The sequence below is a fragment of the Cygnus olor genome, chromosome 15 (assembly GCF_009769625.2).
Source record: "Cygnus olor isolate bCygOlo1 chromosome 15, bCygOlo1.pri.v2, whole genome shotgun sequence".
Lineage (NCBI taxonomy): Eukaryota > Metazoa > Chordata > Aves > Anseriformes > Anatidae > Cygnus > Cygnus olor.
The window spans coordinates 7,944,882-7,955,384 of NC_049183.1; the positions used below are offsets into that span (position 1 = coordinate 7,944,882).

A 10,503-nucleotide genomic window follows, 5' to 3' on the forward strand; every position below is an offset into this window, starting at 1 on the left:
CTTGAACAACGAACTATTGATGATGTTGTAATAGTGTTGTAAGACAAATGGCTGCTCTAAGGGGTTTATCCATGGGGATATTTGCTGGTCGTGAATTTTGTGTTTTTTTTGTGGCATAAAGGCCCAGCGAAGATTGCTCAGTGAAGAACCTCTGTTTTAGACTATTTATGGCACCAGTCCATAAAAACTGTTAATTATGAGAAATGTGTTTTTATAAGTGTTTATTAATGAGTATTACCTAAGAAAAAAAAGAAAAAAGATTGTTTCAATTGTCCCAAGTATTTAATTCTGTATTACTCTGGCTTTTTGGTTCTTAATGCAGAGTGTTTAAATGATGATGTTAAAGCAGATGAAATGTACTCCAGATAAGACTGTTTTCTTCCTGAACTGATACTTAAAGGCTCTTGCTTATTCAGCTGTTTTTGTATACACTACAGAGGATTTGGTAAAGAAAAATACACCAACAAAATTGGAGTTACTACTGAAGATTTCATATTGTGAACGTTTCTTTCCTTGTGTTTACTTTAATGCAGTATAAACCTAAGAAAATATTTATTTCCCTCTGAAGAAGTGCTAGAAAGGAGTCTAGTCTAAATATAAAATGGAAATCTATGCTAACAAACCCAAAGTCTGTTGTGTGTATATATAAGTTTTAATAATACTTATGCTTTCATCAGCTCTCCTTCCCAAAATGTCTCAACTTCCACTGTAAGTTCGAATGTGTTATCTACCATCAGTTAATTACAGATACACCTAAAAAAGCCCACACACTTCTGAATAAAAAGAGAGATGACAGATTAGCCATCAGATGAAAAAAATGTATTGAGACTGCGTTTCTGTCACCTGTTAAACCTGTAGAACTGATGATAGGCAAAGGATTATAACGTGAAAAGTTTACAGCTTGTGTCACAAAGACAGGTGCCTCTGGTTCTGAAACAGTAGTTTTTGAATAACTGAATAACTTGGGATGTAAGTATCCATCCAGCTGACAGGTAACTAGATTATAGATAGAGGCTTACACTAGGATTGCAAAGGAGCGCAATCAAAGAAAACCAATGCTTGAGCAGAAGTAATGGGGATTCTTTTCTTAGGTCTCTATGATGAAGTGTACTTCTTACTCCTGGTTTCCTTTCTCCATGTTCTTTGTGCCACTTTTGTTGCACAAAGAAGAAATACACTTTATAAAGCGAGATCTGGGATTTATCTGCCATCAAATAATCTGGAGGAACACAAGCCTGGTACTGGAACTTTTGGAATGTACAATAAGGAAATAATCTTAAACCTCAAAGATCTGTTTATAGCAGAAGCAATTGCTGCTTGTACATCCCCTTTGCCAAGACAAAGTACAAAATTAGAGTTAAATAGAAACATCATCTTAAGTAAGTAATAAGGTAGAAAGACTGGCAAGTATGTCATTTTAAACCTTAGTTGTGACTTGAGGAAAAAATACTTTCATCAGCAGAGAAAGCTAAATTGAAAGCTACATCAGAGTATGTTCAGTTTACAGTATGTTTTTAGTATGGGCTAACATTTACAAAAATAATTTTCATTAGAGTATTAATTTGTGAACTTGCAAAATTAAAAGTTAAAATTATTACTCTTCATAGTTTGTTCCCATTGCATACAACTCACGTACTAAGCTGAAATATTTCTTATCCAGAGATTAACTTATTTTCCCATGACAGCTCTATTAGCTATGTCAAACACCTTTCAAGAGAAAATTATCTAAGTCAGTTAAACCGCGTCTACTGAAATTTAGTCACATCAAACTTAAAAAGTTGCAGGAAAATGTGCTTGGATGAGATTGATATGTGAGAAATTTGAATTTGAGTCATTAATCATAGTGACTCAAAGTAATAGTGACTAATAATAGTCTTTAATTTATCTTACTAATGCTATGCTGACCCAGTATAGTCAGGCTTCAAACATACTGTTCAATCACCTCTCACAACACTAGCCTAGCATATTTTCAGACTTCCCTGTCATCTGACTTTATCTGTTTTATTTTAACATCTCACAATAATCTGTTGATGTTTTATTAAGGTATCTGCTGTAAAATATGCAAGGCCTATGCAGGGATAGAGCAAGGCTAATACAATTATCAGATTTTAAAATGCCACAGCTAGCATCATATGCATTAGTCCTACCAGTGCTGAAAAGATATTAATGAGTCTGCCCGATTTAGCTACTCTGGGTGGTCCTAGCCTTTCAATAATTTCTCTAATCAATACTTCATGCTACAACTACATGGCAACAAAGGATGGCTTTCATTTTTCCTGGCTAGTTTTATTTATCTTATTTGTCAAAAAGCATACAATAGAAGGTTAAAATTTCCATTTTCCAGGACTTTTTTTTCCCACTAATATCAATCAGTAAATAACCTATGTACAGCAAATTACATTAAGTCAATTAGTATGCAAACAACCTCCTAAACTCTATATGCCTGTCTCATTACAAACCGTGAAGACACAACTACGCAGTGTTGCAGCTGCTGCCTCAAGTCTTCCTTGGAGAAGTCTTAAAGCCATTGACTCTTTGCTGTTACTCCGTGAGCTCTGCCAGCAGAGTGAAAACATAAATCATTACATAAAGGAGCTTGTCTTGATTAGGGTATTTTAATTCCTTTCTCTTTGTACTGGCACACTGACTGAGTAACAAATTTTGTTGGAAGATATATGAAGGAATAAAGCCATAACTAAAAAAGCAAAAAGCAAGCAAAAATCTGGAGGTGAAGAGTGAGTGACCAAGACCAAGACTCCTTATTTCATGCATGTTTAACTCCTGGTTATGCAGAGCTACGTTACCCAGGTGACAGCTTATTTGCGGGATGAATGCAGAGCAGCAAAGCTGCCAGGGGACGCACAGCACAGTAAGAACAAGGTGAAAATAGCTCCAGGGTAGATCTGATGTCAATACCATGCACTTAGGCCACGTGGAACTGGATGGCATGTGTCCCACAGCTAAGCTACTTCCATGGAGTCAGTCAATGCATTTCTAAACTGGAACACAGATGCAGTAGCTCTGCCTTAGTGTTCACAAATAAGGAAGAAAGGGTTTGACATGTGACAGTCAATGGTGGCCTCAACTGTAGTGACCAGGAAATAGCAGAGTTCAAGATGCTGACGTGTGCAAGGAAGGTGAGTAGCAGACTTCAGGAAAGGGACTACGGTTTATTCAGGGAAACAGGAGGTGGCACTCCATGGGAGGCAGCTCTGAAGGGTAAAGGAGCTCAGAAAAGCTGGCAGCAGGTCTTCAAGGACAACCTCTTCAAATCTTAACAAAGGTACCTCCTGATACTCAGGAAAACAAGTAGATCCATCAGGAGTTTGTCTTGGCTAAACAGGGAGTTTATGGCAGCACTCCAGTGCAAAAAGACAGTAATGCAGGAGGTAAAATCAAGGACAGTCCACAAAGAAGGAATCTAGAAACATTGCTCAGGCATGTAGGTATTGTCACAGGATAATCAAAGCTCACCTAGAGCTGAAACTGGCCAAGAATATCAAGGGCAACAAGAACAGCTTCCAATGCTTTGAAAGGAAACTGGGCAAGGGTCCCAGTGACGTGAGAGGAGTGAGTGGTCCACCTACTCTCAAAAAGCACCAAGAGCGCAATCCAGGAGCCACAAACCAGTCATCCTCCCTTGGGCCCTGGAAAAATCATGGGACAAGTCCTCTTGAGATAGAGGAAGCAGCTGCTTGTGAACAATCAGCATGGACTGACCATGTGGAAATCATGCCTGCCCATCGTGATTACTTTCCATGACAAAATTACTGAATTTATGGATGAGGAGAACAGAGTGGATGGCATTTACCTCACCTTTAGCATATTTTTCAAGTCTCCCACAGTCTTCTGGTATCTTAAATATTATGGTCCGGGGGGGTGGGCAACCAACTGGCTAGTGACTACCTGGAAAATGGGGTTCTGAGGGCAGAGGTAATGGCTTGTACTCTACCTGAAGGCCGCTAAAAAGCAGGGTACCACTGGGTTTTACTCTGGGACGCATTCTGTTTAACATCTATCAGTCACCTGGAGCACAGTCTCACTAAGTTTGTAGATGATACCAAACTCAGGGACCAGTCAAAACCCTTTTGTACAGAAGGACCTAGACAAGCCTGAGGGATTAGGCAACACAAATATCTGTCCATATTCAACAAAGATAAACACAACCTTGCACTTGGGAAGGAGTAGTGCCAACACAGGCTGGGCAGTGACTGGGGAGCAGCTCTGCTGGGAAGGACGGGGGGGGACAGACAGCAGGCTGGGCATGAGCCGGCTAAACGTGCTCCCTGCAGGCAGCTCCCTGCAGGCAGCTGTACGCCGCCGCACCGGGCTGTGACAGGAATCCTGTGTACCATGAGGACACGGGCAGGCGAACCAGAGCTGACAGAGCGGGAGCTCCCCCGGGGGCCGCAAAGAGCCGACCGGAGGCAGCCGCGGGCGGCCCGCCCGTACTTTTTGAGCCGGTCGGGCCGGGGCCGCCCTCCCTGAGGTAATGCCGCCTGCCGGGGACACGGCGCCCAGCCGGGCCCGGCCCCGCTGGCCTCCCGCCGCCAGGCCGCGCCCGCTCCCGGGAGGGACGGAAGGGGCGGCCGGGCCCCGCCATGCCCCGGAAGGCGGCGGCACACACGTGGCGGCGGGGGAGTCATGGCCGGAGGGTCGGGGCGGCTGGAGCGCGGACAGGTACCGCGGGGAGCCGGACGGAGCGGTTCGGGCTTGGCTTGGTTTGGCTTTGCTTCAAGTGCGGCCGGTGCCGTTGCAGGTGCGGAAGGCGGTGGAGGCCCTGCTGGCTTTCTCCAGGAGCAAGGCGAAGGGAGACGCGCTGCTCCTCAACGAGAGCGACAGCCTGCACCTCCTGGTGACCGTGTGGAAGATCCCGCGGGTGGCGCAGATCATCAAAATGTAAGGCACCGGCCCGCGGGGGGCCTTCCGTCCTGTGGCGTGCCAAGGGCCCTGCGGTGGTTAGGGGCTCGGGGAGTGCACTTCCACGGCCCTAGCACTGCTTTTAGCTGTACCCTGCCGTGCTGAGAAAGCTTACATCGCTTTGTCTGGGTGTCAGTACTACCCAGCTTCACTGGGTGCAGGCATGGTGCGGAGCATGGATGGTCCATCTCCTCCCAGGATATGTGTGCTACCTGGTCTAATGATCTTTGTAGACAATGTAGACCTACTTCTGAAAAAAACTTCTGTCTCCTCTCCATCTCCTTTCCTCGCTGTAGACCACTGCCACATAGCATCCGAACAGAAACAGCAGAGGTTTGCCTGTTCACAAAGGATGAACCGAATTTGTCTGCAGAACAGACTGAAAATCTGTACAGGAAACTTTTGACCCAGAATGGGATCACAAGTGTTAGTCAGGTAAGAGAGATGACGATATAGCACAGTACTGTTGTGTCTTTCTTCTTGAGTGGAAAGGGAAAAAAGTCCACTGCTTAGTATTCTAATCTCAGCAGTTCTGAGTTAACAATCTCAAGTAAGATTTTTTTGTGACTATTCAAACTGTATGTTTTCCAAGCTTAAAAATTTACTCAAAATCATTTCAATTTAAGACTATGCCTTTAGCAATCAGATGTAGTGGTTAGATAAATACTCAATATTTGGTTTGATTTTTTTCAATTGTTTACTCACAATACAAAAGAATATTCAAGTCCTTTGCAACTGGATTGGATCACTTATGCTACCCTCAGTAAAATTGGAAAATATTTTCTATTGCTGTATTTATCTTGATGTAGGTATTACCATGTGCTCTAGTTTTGTTTGGTGATGTGCAGTTGCTGTGCAAGAGATCCATATCATCTGATTGTTTAAAAACTACTGTATCCTTTTTCTATCAGTTGTCTTCAACATTCTAAAATAATTCTTGACCAACTAGCAGTTATGCAAGTTAATTTTATTTTATAAGGTTATAAGAAATATTCTATGCTGCGTTTTCAATGGTGGGACTAAACTGTTACTTTCATTGTAGGTGATCTCATACAAAACTCTCAAAAAAGAGTATAAACCGTTTGAAGCAAAGCGTCGCCTCCTGAACAGATTCGATCTCTTCCTGTCTGATGACCGAATTAGAAGGCTTTTGCCCTCACATTTAGGAAAACATTTCTATGAAAGGAAAAAGTAGGTCTATAAATTCTGTCTATCAGTTTTGCATTGTTACTACTTTAAGATTTAATTCTTTTTACTAAAGTTTTGTTTAGTTATTTGGTAGTTTGTTTTTTTTAATTATTATTTTTCCCTCCACCTTTTCTTTTTTAGGGCACCATTATGTGTTAACCTAAAAGCCAACAATCTCGCTAAGGAGTTTCAAAAACATATCCAGGGTACAACACTCCCAGTTACCAACAAAGGGTGCTGTTAGTAAGTATGAGGAGTTTAATACTTCACAGGAAGGTCTATTGCACCTTAACTGTAGGAATTTTGAATTGTTTATTCCATTAACATGCAAATAAGATGTTAAGGGTCACCATCCCAGGTATGGGTCATTTTGAACCTTAGAAAAGAAATATAAACCAACAAACCATATAAAGAGATCAGTAATTCTACTTACTACGAAGTCTTACTCTAAAGTTTTTTTCCTCGTTGCTAAGGAATTTCTAGGCAACTATCACTGTCAATCAGCATGTACAGTCATAGAAAAATATGGCTGTTCAATTAGATAAAAACCACTTCCAAGATACTGTCTTCTTATGAGACTCTTTTTAACGTATTGTGCATCTAAACTAATCTTGATGTAAATCTATCTTAGCAATGAAAGACAGAAATTGCATTTCATAATATTAAAATGGTTAATACAGGTAACTCTATTCTGACTGTTGATATGAAAGACTTAGTGATAGTCAGCCATCTTCCGTGAAAGCTAAAATCATTGCAGATAAGTGGTCTTCTGTTTTATTTCTGGGAATACTGAAGAACAAGTAACTTAGTATGTTTATTTACTCTTCTCTGTTTTCAGTACAACACGTATAGGTCACACTGGAATGAAAGCTGGTGAGATAGTAGATAACATCATTGCAGCAGCTGAAGTGATTGATAAGAAGTTACCAAAGGTACTGCTGATTGATTGCATCAGATTATGAACTAACTTGCCTTTAGCCTTGTTATTTTTAAATTATGTATGTTTTTTTTGTTGTTGCAGAACTGGAAAATGTGAAAGTTCTTCACCTCAAGACACTTAAATCAGTTGCACTTCCAATTTTTACTGCACGTATCTCCAACTTAAATGAGCTTGACAGACAGCCAGTTGTTGATAGAAAGGAAGGAGAGGTAAAAAAAAGAAAAATCTTCAAACTTGCCGTAAAACCAGATCAGAACCATTAGCTCTTTGGCTTCTTTTTCTGCGTTATAGCAACTAATGTGTTGGGCTTACAAGCTTGAGCCATGGATTCCAGGCAGCTATGGCCGCAAAGTTATTAGGCACTCCTTACTGAGCACTTCCCATACACAGTAACAAGAAATCACTGAAACTCCCTTAAATGTTATAAAGCAAATTAGAAATAAATAAGCTAAGAGTTTCTAGTCTTGAAACATAGATTGAACTGAGGCTCACTCTTGAAACTCTTGCTTGAATAGTGTATTTGTCTTCTGAAACTACATTCATTAACATATACATGGATTTAGACTATGCATCCATTATATATTTGCTAATCAGTGGCATAGGAGCCTGTGAATTATTCAGATATTTGTATATTATTTTGCCAGGATGGGAGGGGAGGGCTTCATCTACATTAATTAAAAAAAAAAAGCTATTCCTTTGTACTTGGTTCTATTATGTTCCAATTTCTAAAACAAATGGGGAGCATATATATACAACTTCAAGACTAATTTTTACATTGTTTTCATTTATTTATGAGGTGTTTTTGAGGAACTTCTCCTATGCTGAATGTAACACATTTTCATATTTTCCTTATGGTTGACCAGTCCAGGTTTACTGAAGAACTTCTCAATTGATGTTGCTAGACTGTCTTATTCTTAACTGTATTAAAACAATTGTTATGTTTAGAAATGTTATGGGGAGTTGTCTGAGGTGTACTTCAAATCCTTTGTAGAAGGGAAAGAAGAAGAAGAAGAAAACGAAGAAGGCAGCTAAAAAAGTGAATTCAAGTCAAATTACTGTGAAAACGAAAAATAAGGATGCTGCTGCAACCCAGGAACTTGTGATTAAAGAAAAAGTAGAAGTAGTCCAAGAACCAGATGAACATGATGATGATGAAGAAATTCCACAACTGGTGCCTATGCAAATAACCAGCCTAGCTGAGCTAAAGGTAATTATTTAAAAATATTGAGAAACTTACATTTTAGTTAAAACTAAATACTATGAACTATGTAAATCATTCATTGCTCCTTAGGGAATAATGTGTTTTAACGCATTTCAGATGAATTGAATTTTCTTAAAAATATCATGAAAGCAAGATCTGTTTGTATATGGGGGGATGCTCTGAGGAGTTATTTACTTATTTTTAGTTAATTCCTCTCACAAAGGAAGCCAGTGTTTATTGTCCTTTTTATTGTTTTCCTAAATAGTGGCAATTTTGTCTAGCTCATAACAGGTCTGAAGTCAGAAGAAAGGGTAAAATGATTGAGAAACAGTTGATACGTTAATAAATCAGTAACTTACTTGATTAATTCAAAATTTCTTATAAAGTTAAATTTTTATGTATTTTAATGCATCATCTATCGAGTGCAGAACTTGAAAAACAAATGCATGCGTTCTCTAGGACAGTAATATACAACATTAACAGTCACATAATATACATTAAGAGCTAGCAGCTTGCATGAAATACTGTATAGATTTACTGTTGTAGATATTGAAGGTAGCATGGATTGTGTCACATGTCTGCAAAACAACTAAACTCACAGTACTCGCATGTCTAACAAATACCTAGTGGACAGAAATGGGTGAATAAAACAGTAATGCTTTTAAATTCAAATCAGTTTTACTACACTTGTGATTAGAGTGTATCTGTTCAGGGATATCTAGACTACCACTACGATTATGTGCAGCCCAGTAAAACAAAAAGTCGTACAGCTTGCTTCAAGCTGCTGTCACGCAGCAGGCCTCTGTCAGCTCACACGATGTGATTGCCAGAGCCATGGAATAGGTACAGTTGGAGTTGAGTTGTATGAGTTATTCTGGTGTCAGCAGCCTTCTTTCCTGAGGGCCGTTTGGGAATATGTGATGATCTCTAGGGAATACTGGGCCTAGTGCACATGTAAAAACGCAGTTTGTGTGTGTACAGATGGACTCTGCATAGAGTTGATCTCTGGAATCTATTAAGCCCAAATGCAGGACAAGAAGGGGGCTGTGGTTTAAATTCTGCCATCATAACAGTTCAATGACTTGGTTAACCAGGAAGGTAAACATCCTCATATCTGCTCAATCTACTTACTTAGTAACTATTTTGTTAATTTTTCATGATTTAGTTCTGTGTTTAGTCCTCTGTTTCCAGCCTGAAATGTGAAAAAATCATTTGGGCTAGGGAATAGTACAATCGATAGAAAGCATTTGTCATTTAGAATGGTTTTCATTGATCCCTCTTGAAAAAACAGTGGAGATGTTTGTTATTTGGAAGGATAATGCTCTTTTATGTCTTAACTACAGGAAGTGGAACCAAATCAGAGTCCAGTAGAAAGTGACAACCTGGGCAAGAAAACAAAAGCAACCCTTGGTAAGAGAAAGAAACAACCTCTAGATGCTGAGACTCCAAAAACAAAACATGCAGATGTGCAGATGTCACCAAAACAGAAAAAAGCCAAGCAGCTCAGCATGCCAAAGGAAGCAATAAAAGAAAAAGAGCTGAAAAAGACTCCCAAAAAGCCTGAAGCAAAGTCTTTTGCAACACCTAAAGCTGGGAAACTAGTACAGTCAGACAAGAAATCTTCCAGAACACCAAAGCAAACACCCAAGAAAGTGGGCAGGCCACAGTCAGCATGATTGTTGTCTATTGTAACTTTTTTATATAGTCATTCAGTTGTGTCTTTTTAGAAAAGAAGCATATTCATGGAATAACATACCTGGTTAAGAAAATCTCATCGTAAGAGCTTTTTTCACTGGCTTGTAATGATTCATTTGTGTTTTCTTCTAATGGATGAGCTGGAACAAATAAACACATCATTTTAATTGGCTTTATTTATTACCTTATCTTTCTCCTAGTCCAAACTGAAAGTACCCAAATTCATTAAGTGTCAAAGAACAGGGAAGGGACTATTCCAGACAAAAGTGGAGAAATATTGCATAAGTGACATTTTCCAGAAGCATAATTTGGTAGTGGTATGAAAAAGGGCTGAAATAAAAACTGTGTATCCCAAGAAAGACAATCTATTTAACGTGATTTAAAACATGAAATCACTGCTGCCATTTTTCTTGAATTGTTCAATATAATGAAAATGTGTTATTACAGATATTCAAGTTAGCAACCTGATTACAAGCAAAAGTGTTTTTTTTTTTAAGCTATTTTTTACCAAGGGTATATTTATAAAGTATGGAAAACTAATTTTAAAACCATCAATTTT

The 10,503-nt window shown here is 39.4% G+C and overlaps 1 protein-coding gene across 1 annotated transcript; it reads left to right on the forward strand.

The window, feature by feature from the left end:
* Window positions 1–4,529: 4,529 nt before the first annotated feature.
* On the forward strand, window positions 4,530–10,116 carry RSL1D1 (ribosomal L1 domain containing 1). The gene is given in 10 exon segments (XM_040574727.1): window positions 4,530–4,680; window positions 4,760–4,899; window positions 5,217–5,355; window positions 5,963–6,111; window positions 6,250–6,351; window positions 6,947–7,040; window positions 7,130–7,133; window positions 7,136–7,257; window positions 8,040–8,255; window positions 9,593–10,116. Coding segments are annotated over 10 exon segments (1,335 nt in total). The 5' UTR covers window positions 4,530–4,644; the 3' UTR covers window positions 9,926–10,116.
* The last annotated feature ends 387 nt before the right edge of the window (window positions 10,117–10,503 follow it).